This window comes from Phoenix dactylifera, chromosome 16 (assembly GCF_009389715.1).
Source record: "Phoenix dactylifera cultivar Barhee BC4 chromosome 16, palm_55x_up_171113_PBpolish2nd_filt_p, whole genome shotgun sequence".
NCBI lineage: Eukaryota > Viridiplantae > Streptophyta > Magnoliopsida > Arecales > Arecaceae > Phoenix > Phoenix dactylifera.
Window position 1 is genome coordinate 11,813,065 of NC_052407.1, and position 15,033 is coordinate 11,828,097.

Below are 15,033 nucleotides of genomic sequence, written 5' to 3' on the forward strand. Positions count from 1 at the left end.
ACCTTGGAGCAAGTCATTCCAGTCTTGCTTTCTGTGAGAAACTTGGATTCTTCTTTTCTTCTCAAGCAACAATTCCTATCTAGAATAGCAAAATATGCTGAGGCATCATAATCATTATCAGAATGTGCAAGCTTTTGCATAAAATGTGTTTTCTAAGCTTTCAACACCTTGACATAATGACCTCTCAGATATTGCAATCATGAAATTCTCGGAAAAAACCGATAAAGCTTATCATGATCTCAGGTCAATAGAAACCTCATGAACATTATTTTCTAAACCAAAGTACGCTATATCGGTACCAAACTTCATACCAGTGCCATACTATTATTATATTAATATGGTATGGTATAAGGTTAGTTCGGCACATTGAATATCGGTACTTCCTCTGTATCATATATCGATACTAAACTAGTACGATATTTTTCATACCATTTGGTTTGGTACAGTATGGTGGACCTTGCTATAAACATATCATGTTTTGCCAAAGATAGTCACGTTCCCGTGTCAAAAGAAACCTTATCAACATCCTTTGCCAGCGGTCACTGCACTCCGTAAGCAAGGATAATAGCTGAATCTTCGACAGATGTCTTACAAGGAAATCGAAATGTATTGCTTTGGCCATTGCTGCTACAATGTCATGTTATCAACCCTTTATTTCAGAATAGGGGATCATCCATCAAATCCATCCCTTGAAAGCAGCAGCTACTATTAATTGGAGAGTATCTCTATGAAATCTTGAATAAATAGTGCTTGGCGAAGTTCTCTCTGCTTCCTTGCTCCTCATCCTACTCTCATGAGGTGCTGAATAAGAACATGACACACAATATGTAGGGAAAGAGGAAATCATTGCAAGATGGCCAGATCTCTCTGAACCTTATCAAGCTAGTCAATTTGACAAAAAAACCTAACATCCAGATAGGTAAATAACTTTCTAAAACTCAAAAATACCGGTGAAGCACCGGACTAAAAAAGATACCTTCGCATTATCAAGACCAAAACCTCAAGGTCACCATGCCTTCTATAGAATGTTAGCATAGTTAAACCAACAGAACAAGAATACTTATAATTGCTACAACAGGAAACATTAGTTGAAGTTGACAAATGCCAGGCCATATCATGAAAGAACCATCACAAGGCAGAAGCAAATCAGATGGTATGGAAACACTATGAGGTAGAACCCCAAGGAACATGATGTTTGAGAACACAGGATTCCAGCTGTGATGCTAAAAGGAAAATAACCGCCTGCAAAAGCTTTCTATTGGCAGAGCTGCTCTACCGCAGCCACAATCTGTGCTGGCTGCACAAGAGTCCACTCCTCCAATGACCCAGCATATGGTGTTGGCACATCCTGCGATGACAAGCACAAGATAGGAGCATCCAAGTAGTCCCAGAAATTGTCAATGATGGCCGCCCTCAGACTGGCACCGATTCCACCAGTACGCATGCATTCCTCCACTATCAGCACGCGATGTGTCTTCTTCACGGAATTCCCAATGGTGTAGAGGTCAAACGGCTTCAACGATCTGATGTCAATGACCTCAGGATCGTATCCTTTGTTCACCAGAGTCTTCGCAGCCTGCATCACATGATACCTCATGCGTGAGTATGTCAGGATTGTCACTTGCTCCCCAGGCCGAACCATCTCTGCCTCCTCCAGACAACAAATGTAATCCTCATCAGGGATCCTTTCCTTCAAATTATACAGCAGCACATGCTCAAACAGTACCACAGGATTCTCACTCCTGATGGCTGCTTTCATCAGTCCCTTGGCATTGTAGGGGGTCGAGCAGGCAACCATTTGCAAACCTGGAATTGACTGGAAGTATGATTCCAACCGCTGTGAGTGCTCTGCCCCAAGTTGCCTCCCTACGCCTCCAGGCCCTCGAATCACAATTGGAATGGTAAACTGGCCACCAGAAGTGTAATGGAGCATACCACAATTGTTTGATATCTGATTGAAGGCCAGCAGGAGGAAACCCATGTTCATGCCTTCGACAACTGGCCGTAAACCCATCGTTGCAGCACCAACGCCCATGCCTGTGAAGGAGTTCTCAGCAATGGGAGTGTCAAGAACCCTCAGATCTCCATACTTCGTTGCTAACCCTTTGGTCACCTTGTATGAGCCACCATAATGACCCACATCTTCCCCCATTACACACACTCGAGGATCTCGGTCCATCTCTTCTTCCAGACCCTCTCGTAGAGCCTCAAACAACAGGAGCTCATGCCTGAGGATTGATAACACAAATTAGATTTCCACCAGATCTCATAAACTCGAGAAACAATATACAAGCTGCTTGCTTCTAAATTTTTACAAGGGGACATATTCGCAGCATAAAACAGCAATTATAATTTTAACAGTCCAGTGAGATTTTCCAAAAGAACCGTTCTTATAATGAAATGAGTCTTGTGTATCAAGTGCCAAGAAATGGGAAGCATACAGGTTCATGGACATAAGTATTAGTTCTAGCAGAACTTGGAACAGATCACAGATGAATAGGTAGACATAAATTTATCTCATGAAAGTAGATCCTAGGAAGCATCTTACATAAATTCTGCTAAAGTTGATAAATCATTAAAAGCTTATCTGTTGATGCCTTTTCTACAAGATTATTTTTGTTTGGAAAAAATAAAAAAGGAGCATAAAATTGATCCAGAGGTAAATGTGGTTATGACTTATGATAGTCATGCTAACAGTGAGTTAGAAGCACTTGACGGCCAGTACTAACAAGTACAAATTTCTGAAGGTTAACAAGTACAGAAAGAATAGTAGCGCGAGCAAGTACAAATTTCTGGAAGTTGGCACTTGAGGCAGATTTTGCAGTTACATGTCATTCTTCGTAGACTGTATTATGTATTATCTAATAACTAGAGTATATATGGCTGATGTATGTGGTCTTTATGCAAATACATGTACGAATCCAGCTTGAGGGCATACAAAGTGTAAAAAGCAGAACAGAGAAAAACAGGGAAAAGAAAAAGCCAAAAAGCATCATTATTGATTCTTTATTTCAAATCACGAACCACCTCATAACAACTGTAAGACATCCAGAATCATTCTATTGAAAAGACCTCCAATGTTATCATCCTATCACTATATTCACGAGGAAAAGGTACTTTCATACAATGAACAGACAATAGGCACATTTCTTCCTCAAGTCTCCTATTAACCGAACACAAATCCAACCCCCCAATCAACAAGCATATGAAGCAGGTATCCACACTGCATGTGGAAGTTATCATGCATCGATGATCAAGTAGTTTTGCCAATCTCTCTAATGAGAGTCATGACAGGCAGCAATTTTGTCCAAAATGATCAACCAAATAAATAACAGATCTTTCTAGGAATCTAAGGTATGAAATCATGCAAGCAACATTAGTTGAAACAGTCAAAAAGGAATTCATCATCAAGTCATTCTTAAAATTCTCATCTTATCCAATGTAGAAGACAATGATGATTTCTTTGATATTCATTTTTAAAGATTCTTCCAGGGCTAGGGGCACCATAATCTCACATCCCCTCTCCGCTCAAAGCACTGACTCATCACTCATCAGGGCCTTTCACCAATGTTTCACTTCTTCACCACTCTCCACCTCAATACCGGCCATAATGCCATAAAGCCCCTCTTTCCCTACCTCCAAAACTTCCAAGACAGAGCAGTGTCCGTAACATTCAAGTTGATTTTTAATCTATTCAAGTGAGTTTTATACTGATTTTCTGAATCATGGAAAAATATGAATTAGTTGTTTATTAATTTCTTTTAATAAGATATAATACTCTGTGTTCAAGAACTTACATCAATTAAAGAAACGCCTGTAATGTCCGGGCCCAGAACCTACTAGGCCCAATAAGAAATGGGCCCAGTTAAGGGTTGGGCCCAAATTCCACTGTGGGCAGTGCTGTATAAGGATTGAAATAAAAAATAATAAAAACGAAGGGATAAGACCGACAGGGAGGGGTGACCCTCAACCCTGCTGACAGCCGCTGCCGGCGCGCCGGAGACAAGGGGGGCGGCGGCCAGTCCCGAGGTATGGAGGAATGGAGAGGGAAGGGACCTCTCAGAGGGGGTCTCATCCTTAAACAGTCCTTTAAGCCTATGCCGGCAACCCCAAAATGACAGACCCCCTAAACACCGAACGAGAGAAAGAGAGAGAGCCCGGAAGCTCCAAGAGGAAGGAGGAACCCCTAAGTCGGCAGAGGTGTTGGAGAGGAGGCACCGCAGGTCATCCCCGGAAATGGTAAGCTCCTGTTACCAAAATAAAAATAGAGGAGGGACTCCATGGACCTCAGTTGCAGTCACTGCCGGCTCTCGGTAGGGGGCTGCAGTCGGCCGGAGTCCATTCCCCTTCTTCTTCTTCAGTGGGATAGGGGGTCTCAGTGAAGAAGAAGAAGGGAGGAAAGAAAAGAAAATGAAAGAAAGAAGAAAAAGGAGAGAGGGAAGAGGGGACTCACCCGTGTGTGGCCGCGGGCATCGGCCGCAGGCGCGGCTGTGGACGCCGCGAGCTCGGCGGTGGCACTGCCGACTGTGGCTCGGCCCTCCCAAACCCCCCTTCTTCCTTCACAGGGGAAAATGGAGAGAGGAAGAGAGAGGGTTTGGGAGTAAGAGAGAGAGAGAATATGGGGTGGTGCCGGAGGGGAAGGACCAAAGAAAAGAAAGAAAGAAAGAAAGAGAGAGGAGGAAGAGGCCGTAGATCCGGCCGGAGGAGAAGAAGAAGACCGGAGGACCGGCCGAAATGGCTAGGGCTTCCGATCGGAACCAAGGAGAGAGAGAGAAAGGAGAGGAGGAGGGGACTTGCCGTGTACGGCCGTGAGCGTCGCCGGTGCGGGCTCGGCCGGGGAAGCCGAGAGCTCGGCCGCGGGCTCGGCCGGGGAAGCCGAGAGCTCGGCCGCGGGCTCGGCCGGGGATGCCGCGGGGCTTGGCCGCGGACGCCGCCGGTCGTGGGCCGTCTCCCTCCGCTCGCCATCCTCCCCTCCGCTCGCCGTCCTGCCATCGTCGGAGAAGAGAGGAAGGGGGAGATCGGGAGAGAAGGAAGGAAAGAGAGGAGGAGGGGAGGAAGCTTCGGGAAGGAGAAGAAAAGAAAAAGGAGAAGAGAAGAGAAGAGAAGAAAAGAAAAAAAAAAAAAAAAGGAAAAGAAAAAGAAAAAGAAAAAGAAAGAAAAAGAGAAACAAAAAAGAAAAGAAAAGAAAAAGAAAAAGAAAAGAAAAGAAAGAAAATGAGAAGAGAAAAGAAAAGAGTGGGTTAACGGGCCGGAATCGGGTTCGGATCCGAAACACGTTAAGCCCAAATTAAATTGGGTCCGAATCCAATTAAGCTGAGTTGGTCTCAGCATACCTAATTGATTGTAAATCAGGCCCAATTCAAGCCCAATTTAACTGACAGAAGGTCGAATTGACCTTGGGCTAATCCTGACTCAGACCCAAATGAGCCACGTTGACCAAATCAGAGGACCCAATTGGCTAGAAAAGGTTGGACCCAATTATAAACGAGGCCCAATCCTTTAATTAAAAACCCAATCAACCCAGGTGGACCCAATCTGGTTTTAAATCGAATCCCAAAGGCTTCAAATTGGACTTGGGCTAAATCCTTGGATAGGATCCAAGCAAGTAAGTTCATAGTATGATGAACTAAGAAATTTTATAATAAATGAATGGGAAATAATGTAATCCCTATGATGTTTTAGGTGATTGAGGATTAGTCACCTGGACTTGAGCAATTTGGAAAGCGAATTGAAGTAAGTAATCTGTCTTAATCTTATCGTAGATCTTGTATTACGTTTTATAAGATAAACCAGTGTTTTTCATACAATTTGAATTGTATACATGATTTGTGAAGAAAGTAAGTAATCTGTTCTAATCCTATTATAGATCATGTCATGTTATTAATGTTTTCCTAAGCATTTATTTTAAGTACATATGTTTCATGCATGATATGTTACAATGCATAAGTAACTTGCATGATCCCAGAAGCTATGGCTATGTATGTGACATGATGATACTGATATTTTAATCATGCATGTAAGTTTGTAAAGCCTTAGCTAGCCCAGAGGCACTATAATGGGCTCAAAGATGCTACTGTGAATGACTGAGCCGCCAGTGGCTGAATAGTAACTGAGCTGCCCCGCCAGTGGCTGAATAGTAACTGAGCTGCCCCGCCAGTGGCTGAATAGTAACTGAGCCGCCCCGCCAGTGGCTGAATTGGAATTGGGCCTGCCCCGCCAGTGGCTGAATAGTAACTGAGCTTGCCCCGCCAGTGGCTGAATAGTAACTGAGCCTGCCCGCCAGTGGCTGAATAGTAACTGAGCTGGCCCCGCCAGTGGTCGAGTCTGACTTCGCAGTAGCATCCAAGAGAAAAAGGACCACGGTATGCCGGTGGCACGATTTTTCCTACATGTGCATATTACATGATTCCTTGACATTGTAGGATACTGTTTTATTTACTCAGCATGGATATTTTATTGATTTAGTAGTATTTAAGAGCATGACCACGGTATGCCGGGGGCACGGTTTCATATGCATATTTATGAAAATGATATTTGAAGCATGGTCATGAGGCTCGTTTCAGAGATTGGGTATATGAGGCGGGTGCTTCCAAATCCTGCAGATGTATTTTTGGGGAGAAGCAAAATCGGTGAGGGGTGAAGGACGCTTGCGTGAAGCCCCGGAACCGGCCAACATCTGGCAGGGGAGCCCCGTGTTTCCTCCTCATGTGGGCCCGATAGTCACGTGCCCTGCGCAGGCGGGCCGTGACATTTATGAACGTGCCTGACCAAAGCATACATTGTTTTACAACGGGTTTTGAATATATCGTTATGAAATGTTGTATTTTGCTATAACCGATATCTCCTTTAAATTGCATACATATTATGCCATGAAGATGATTAGATAAATATGCATGTCAGCTTCTCAAACCCTGCATAAACATGGTTACCGTTATGTTCGATCCGGTAAGATTATGTATGATTACTTACTGAGCCGTGTAGCTCATATCCGTTCATTTACTTTTTCTTTCAGATCCTCACCACTGATAGCTGCCAGAGACACGTTAATTTGGTATTAGCGCTTCTTTCTTTTGGGGTAAAGCAAGTATATACTTTTGTGTATATAAACTACGTAGAAGCTCTGTATTTGGGTACTGACCAGCATGTTGTACTAGATGAATAATAATAAAAGATTTGGTTGGTTTGACTACCCTATTTCCCAGGTATGAGGCTGCGTGCTATTGTGGGCGGTAGTCGGCAATAGCACGGCCGTGTCACGGATCCGGATCCGGGGCGTGACAACGCCAAAGTTCACAAGAAAGCACTATGGGTTTCTACTAGCTTTTGAAATATTTTAGAAGATTAAAAAACAACAATCAAAATGTTCCCATCCTTTTACATACCAGTTTAAATTACTATCCTTGAGTTAGAAAAAGGAATAATAAAAAAAAATCTTTATAACCTATTGGAGCAAGGAAAACTGTCAAAGGCCTCAAAGGAAATAGGAAGTGCAGATGCCTGATAAATGCCATCTATATAAACCCCCAAATAAGGAGAAGAGCTCAGCAATAGGAACAAAATTAATATTTGTATTTAGAGTGGCAGGATGAGGCACGATGATTTTGTATGCCCGAAGTAGAATTTGTATCATTGAGACTTATAGAGATGATAAGATGAAGATTAAATGAATTTGACTTTGTAGGAAAAAAAATACCTCACTCGGTACAAGCTTCATGTAGGCAAAAGCAATAGTCTAGTAACATTACAAGTTCTAACAGCACCATGAAACCCAAAAACAGATCAACGAACAATTGACTTCAAAAAAAGAAGTAACTTATATGCATATTTCATGTGGGAGTAAAATTTAATAATTGATTCAAGGTCAAGTTAAAATATTTTCTCCACCATGATGGTGAACATGTTGGAACCTAGAACTAAGGACACAATGGTTCAAAAAGAGGCACGGCTGTTCAAGTAAAGGAAATGACTTTCTTGACTGATGGTTGAAAGTGCAGACTATAGATGCTTGCCTTTTGAATCCGGAATAACTGCAACCATATGATCATGGTGCATGGCAATATGTGATGCACTGCAAATTGTCAACTCTTCATCAATGAAGGAAACTGTCTATGGTCTATACAAGAACTTTTGATTCCTAGGCTCCTAAGGAAGCATAACAAGTTTTTTGCATGCAGAGAGCATTAAATGAAAGATAATTAACAGAGACTTGGTTATAGTGATGTCTAAACAGCATGAAAGAGCAGATGGTATGAATTTGAACTTCTATGATAACCTGCACAGGAGAAACTAAAATACCTACTTTATACTGACATGTTACCAGCAGGCTGAGAAATATTGAATAAAGGTTCCTCAGACTCCCAGTAGCTTGGAAATAAGCTGCAATTTGATTTGGTTTAATATGTTGGAAATGGAGTTTGCTGGTTTCCCATCGAATTATATATTGTACCAGATTTAACAAGAAACTTTCAACAATTAAGGATGAATAGGAAAACATATTGGTTTACATATTTCTAAAGCATGACAAAAAAAGGGATAGCAGAAAGTCTAGTAAATGGAGATGACTTGGAGAATCAGTAATTGTGGTCTACAATCAACTTTTCATCTGATCTTCACGAATCTGAATGAAGAGAGAAATGAGGTAAATCCATGGAACAAGAAAAAAATAATGATAAAAGGAAAAGCAATGGAAAGAATTAAGGGTCAAGGAACCAACTGTATATAGCTGTTTGTTGTTTTTGAAAGTAATATTAGCTACAAGATCTGCAATCTTGGTACCAAATACCATATCAATATCTTACTGGTTCAGTACGATACAATCGGTATAGTATGACTAGTATAGTATAATATACATCTTGCACTAAAACAGCTCTTTAACAATTTTTCTCACTTTTTATCTTGGTATATGTCGATATAGGTCGGTGCGCCTCAGTATGGGTTGGTACACATGTCGGTACATCTTGATATACCTCGGTACGGGATAGTACGTCTCGGTACAGAATGATACGATGCCCGTACTGATATGAACTTGAGTTTCGTATCAGTTTCCATCTGGTACAGTACGATCCCCTCGTACCATCCTAAGTTTCATACTAGTTTCCATCTGGTACAGTATGATCGCCCCATACTGAATGGTCGGGGCGGTACGGTAGAACATAGTTAACTATAAATGCCGATATCATGAAAGAGAAAGAAAAGAAGGAACAAAAATCAAGGACCAAAAAAGAAATATAAAATAAATATTAAGTGCTCTTGTTGCTAGCAGAGAGGAAGCTAAAACAAAATTGATTTACTATGAATGAAGATATTTGAAGATCACAAAAGCCCCTCATTTAGAGACCAGAAAACCAATTTAAAGTAAATAAACTTCCCTAATCAAAACTACAACAGTCACTATCTCTTTAACATATCAATCCTAATAAATTCGGACACATAAAGGGCAGAGCAGGATGCGGGCCTTGTGGGGGCCAATCTATACAAGCACACATGCAAGTGCAAAGACACATACGCATATACATATATAAATATAATAAAATGTGTGTTAAAAGATAAAGTTTTCTTTATAATATTTCTATACTGATGTTTTATTCGGCATGAAATGCGAGTCCTTTAAACTAGATTTGTTGCAGATTTTATTATTGAAATTGCAATACTACTCTATAGTAATAAGGTAATACAAGCAAAATTAATTGGCTCAAACTTATTTCTGGGCGTGGCTTTAAGCCTTTGATTTCCATATATAAGTTAGTTTCAAATTTTAAGATTTGAACAAATAATTTAATTAGTTATCTTGGATGCAAAAATGAATGGACCACATTTTTTCGATACTAATTAAGATAGCGAAAACTGATTTCCTTCTTAGAAGGCTAAATTAAGGAGTGAAATTTTTGAAAACACCTGATTTTTGGGGAGTTTATTATTAGGAGAAGGGGGTTGGCATTTTTTCGTACTAGGTGGAGGAAAATCCAGTGAAAGAAATTAAAACACGGTGGTTTCTCCAGAGAAAGAAAACAGAAGACAGTGGACAAACCCCTTATAATTGAACAAAAAAGGAGCCAATGGCATCTGCTTGGGACAAATAAAGAAGCCTGGAAGGGAAGCTGAAGTTGGCCATGAAATCCATGCACTAAAAGAAAAGGAGGGGTGCGGTGGGGTGGGGGGGTGATCCTCTCCTAGAATCGTAATTGGATGTCAACATCTTTTGCACTTCCGAGAGAGTTAGCATCTCAGCTGAAGAGATCTTGGACCAATACACAAAAATACATCAAAAAGTAAATGCAATAATAAATCTTATATAAATTTAAATTATCTAACCACTGACAGCTATGCAAGAGTAGTTATCCCACTTTCCATGAAAAAATTAAAAAAACAATTAAGATAATTGTGCTTCTTCTCGCCACAGATCACATCAAGCAGAAAATATTATTACGAGGGAAATGTTCAATAATGGTGCCTCGAATAAACTTGAAGCATCAAAATGGGTGGAAAAAAAAGCAATTTTCTCAATGCAAAACATAATGAATAATTGAATATTCAACAACTCATAGTCAAGATTATTGAAAAACCAGGTGTATGGAGAGCTTACCCAGGTTTGGAATCTGTGGATTTTGCAGAAGCCTCACTCTTTGCCTAGAAACACAGAGTACAAACCAAGTTAACAGAAAGAGCATATTTCAATAGCAACAAGCGTATAAGACCAACTAAGTATAGATTCTAAAAAAACCAAAAGTCAATCACAAAAAAAGGCAGTCTCATCCAGGAATAAATAAATGTGCCCACAAGCATGCAATCTAAATTAATGGAGGTTCCAATAACTAACTGCAACTGCATTTGCGATCAAATTCCCCCCACGCAACCTGGTGTTAAAGCCAACAGAATGTCTTCCATCAGATTTCACAACCAAAAGGCTTCCTTTCCTTCCTGAAAACCAAACATGGAAAGCAATAATTAACCTGCGATCCAAATTAGCTCAGAAACTTAAGCATTCATAAGTTTCCGAAAGCCCACTCCATTCTCTAACAAAAAACCTGTATAAATCAGAGCCCAGTTGCTATAATTTACAAAATAAAGCGAAGACGTTGAATTTGAATAAATTTCCACCAAATAATCGTAAAAAAAAACGCAAGAAACAGCAACTGTAACATATCCAACCACTGAAACAATAAAAGAGCAAGAAGAAAACCAAAAACCAAGAAATCTTAAGGATAAACCCATAGATCAACACTATCTCCTCAATTCTTTTTCGGAAACGATTCAGATGGATGAAAGAGGACCTGCGGGAGATCGGAGCAGCGATCCGAACCGAAACCTCTCGGAATTGGCCCCGAGATTCGAGGAAGCCCTTAGGGGTGCCGCCGTCTGAAGCGCCGCTGCCATCCTCGGACCGATCGAAAGGGAAAAAAAAACTCTCGAGAAGAAGAAGACGAAAGAAGAATCGGAATGGAGGACAACGCGCAAGGAGAGAGAGATCTGGGGCGCAGATTTATACTGCAAGGGAGGCGGAGATACCAAGACGAAAACAGGCGAGGAGAGAGAACGCTCTCTCTCTCCCCAGGACTCCAGGGGGCGGGTTTTCGGGGGGGCTCGGTTCCATCGCATGAAATCCGCGTCGCGTTTCCTCGCCGCCTGGCCCATCACGGCCGTTGGGAAAATATCGGATGGTGGGTATTGGTGCCACTGGTGGATCATACGGCGAGATCTGCGATCACGATCATACGGTGGTTGTTCGAGAACAGCGGGGATCGGACTGTGGGTATTGCTTGTTTTGGTTGGTCCGTCAGCCGTTTACGGTTTTGAAGGTGGTCTGAAAGTGCAACAGCAGGCAGATACCAGTTAGCTAATGGTATTATTATGAGCAAATCAGTGACTAAATAAATGGTTAGCTTTTTTCAATCTCTTTTAGGAATAAATAGGAAGCAAGTGGTAACATCAAAATGGTCATTTCATTAATTAGCAATCACAGATTCACATGAAATCTTTGCGAGTACGTATCTATATGCACCAAAATATAATTGATTATTTTTTTTGGTACATCGGCGGCCCACACATAACGGATGTGAGCAATACCCAAAAAGTTAGCAAGTAAAATAGATTGCAGGAAAGACGGGACAGAAGCCTGGTCCATCCAGTTAAAGTGGCCTAAATGATGAGCCGCATAGGAGGCTACCCAATCTGCTGCACTGTTGCCTTTTCTGTAGACATGAGAGGTCCGATGGAATATGCATTCACCTAGCAAACGATGAATGTCGTGGAGCAGTCACAGTCCCCCATTAGCGCCTCTAGTCCTCTGGATCCCCGAATCATCGTGGCAGAGGGATAAACTGATAATTTTGACTCAAACCTAGCAATTTTTTCTCTAATAATTAGATCAAGTTTGGATAGTCAAATTTAATCGGATTAAAAATAGATTGGATTTGGGCTTAGCATCTCAACCCAACAACTCACCATAGGTTAAAAGATCTTAAAATCTTAATTTTAGATATCTGAAATATTGTGAAAATACCAATAGGTCATGCATTTGTTGACGATGGTTCATGTGATTAGAAAGTTTATGTAATTAACTATTCGAAAAACATAAAAATAAGATCTAAAGTGCATAACTTGTTCAAAATGCCATGCTTTGTGCTCACTTTAATTTAGTCTCCTTTCTCTCGCTTTATTTGGATGTAAATTTCTAGAGGATGACAAGTTTTAGGTGAGGACCTCAATCTTCTAAGTTTCCCCCCCATTTTGCAGCTGTATTGTTACCCTCCCTAATTCTTTGCCAATTTTGAAGCACAATATCATTCAATTCTGGTTCTTAGTCCACTAATGTTCAAATCTGAAAATTTTTTGCCTTTAGAATCATAGGTTGCACTACAAGGCAATTGGAATGTGGTCTGAAATAGAGCTTGAAAGAGCTTTTAGGATGGAAACCGAGAATGTGTCATTCACAATTTTGACAAAGTAAGAGGTGGTTTCTGGGGTAGAGCTGCAGGCTGCCTGAGCAGATCTTTGACATGCGAGGTGAGTGCTGCAAGTCAGTTCGGTTATCTTGAAGGGCGATTCAGCCACGGTGATCAGGTGGATTTAAGAGGGCCTAAGGAGCGAGAGCACGGACCACCCCTTGATCCGGGATATTGGGATGATGACTAGAGATGTGCTGGCCTTTCAGGTCAAGCATGTATTTAGAAAGGCCAATGGGACGGCCGACTGGGTGGCTGCTTATGCAGCTACCACTCAAGATACACCCTGTGGTCAGGAGAGGGGGAGCTGCCACGGGCATTCTGTGAGCTTATGCTTTTTGATTTTATTGGATATATTCGTACACGCACTGTATGATGAACCCGCCAAAAAAAGAAAAAAAAAAAAAAGGAAAAAAAGAGGTGGTTTAATGTGGCCAAAGATGATGGTCTATTCCATTACTCCAAGTATAATCCCTTCCTTTCAATTCAAGGTCAATCAGGTCAAAGGAAGAGACAAAGTCAAGAAATGCTAGGTTGTCCATGACACCACTATCATGGCAAGATGGCATCACTAATTGGTACGGGGAAGAAGGAGAGCAAACAATAATCCATAAGATAATCGCTGTAATGGGGGAAGGGAATGGCCATGATTTTGCAAAATCCAACCATCCATCCATCAAAATCACTAAGGAAGAGGTATTAAACTAGCTTAAGGGAGCTTCAACACTTTGAAACAGCACAGATTGGTTTTCAACTATAGTAGATGACAACCAAAACAAAACAATCCCATACAAGGAAAAAGAAACATGGGAGAATCTGATCTAGATTCCTCCTACATTCAGATAGAGAAAAGGTGACATAGCTTGGGTGGATGCCTTGGATTTTTCCAAGGAAAGGATGGATTCAGCTATCCTTGGATTTCTCTTTCAGAAATATGAACCCACAAGTTTTGCCTCAGTCCAACAAGAGTTGATGAGGCACCGAGCGAAGAGGCATTGGTGATTCAGGCTGAGATTGGACTAAGGTAGATTAGAAAATCATACCAAGCCGCCCTCTTGAGCCCTCTCCAGTATGAGAGGGCAGGAGGAGCTCTCCCTAGGTCCCTTGAGGAGATAGCATAAAGAGGGGTCTTGGCTTTCGATTTGAACCATAGGGTTCACCATGGGCGTAGGTTCAGCCATGGGGATCAGTGGACTTGGGGGTGCCTCCCTTGGAGGCTAGTCTGCTTCCCATTGTTGATGAGGAGGTAGGACTGAGGGGGGCGGTCTTCTGAATGCAGCATCCTTGATTGAGGTCAATATTCTGTAAGTGGCATCTCTGAAAGCAACAAAGATGGACTTAAAAGCTTTCACAAAAAAGTATAAATCTGATAAAAGGAGAGGTTCTTCCCGACTAAACATGGAGGCATCACACTCTCGAAAAGGCTGAAGCCAGAAATAATCCCTGAACTGAATCTACATCCCAAGCATGGAATGGCACTTCATCAAGTTCTAAAAAGACTTTGATTTAAAGTTTTGAGGGGCTGCTCATTTTCTCAGAGACCAAGGACGAACTCAGAAGCTGAAGAAGCTTTGCTGCTTTTTCCTCCATGATGGCGAGCTTGGAGCAGGTGGTTTCGAGAAGTAAATAAAAAAAAGGGAAGAGGAGAATCGTATCCAAGTTCCAGAGGATCTCAACTATTGTTTGGTGCAAATATACTTCTAAAAGGTTGAACTTTGGATGATATCCGTATGGGGTATATTTAGTTTGGAATTGGCTATTTGCTCGATAGATTTTAAATATTTATATAGAAATAAAAAATTTAAATAATATTTCTCGAACAGTTATTTTGGATGAGGCTCTAATTTATTATAAATAGTGTCAGAGTGAACTCGGTTTATAATTTATGTAGACTAGAAAATATTGCTGTATAAATTCATTAAAGCTGACCATTGGAGAATTTTTGCACTTCATCTTTTTTTTTTTATATATATTTTCATCTTTATTATTAAATAGATATTATGAAATAATAATTAATTTTTATTAGAAAACTTTATTAATATCGCTGTTTTAGGATGTCCGCAGGTTCTTAAATAAGTATGACTTATCACAG

The 15,033-nt window shown here is 41.1% G+C and overlaps 1 protein-coding gene across 1 annotated transcript; it reads right to left on the reverse strand.

Moving 5' to 3' along the window:
* Window positions 1-945: 945 nt before the first annotated feature.
* LOC103695744 (pyruvate dehydrogenase E1 component subunit beta) lies at window positions 946-11,580 on the reverse strand. Its single transcript, XM_039114541.1, has 4 exons — window positions 11,271-11,580; window positions 10,817-10,917; window positions 10,583-10,626; window positions 946-2,228 (listed from the first exon to the last, which is right to left on the reverse strand). Exons 1-4 carry the CDS (start codon window positions 11,371-11,373, stop codon window positions 1,256-1,258), a joined length of 1,221 nt encoding a protein of 406 aa, XP_038970469.1. The 5' UTR covers window positions 11,374-11,580; the 3' UTR covers window positions 946-1,255.
* Window positions 11,581-15,033: the final 3,453 nt, after the last annotated feature.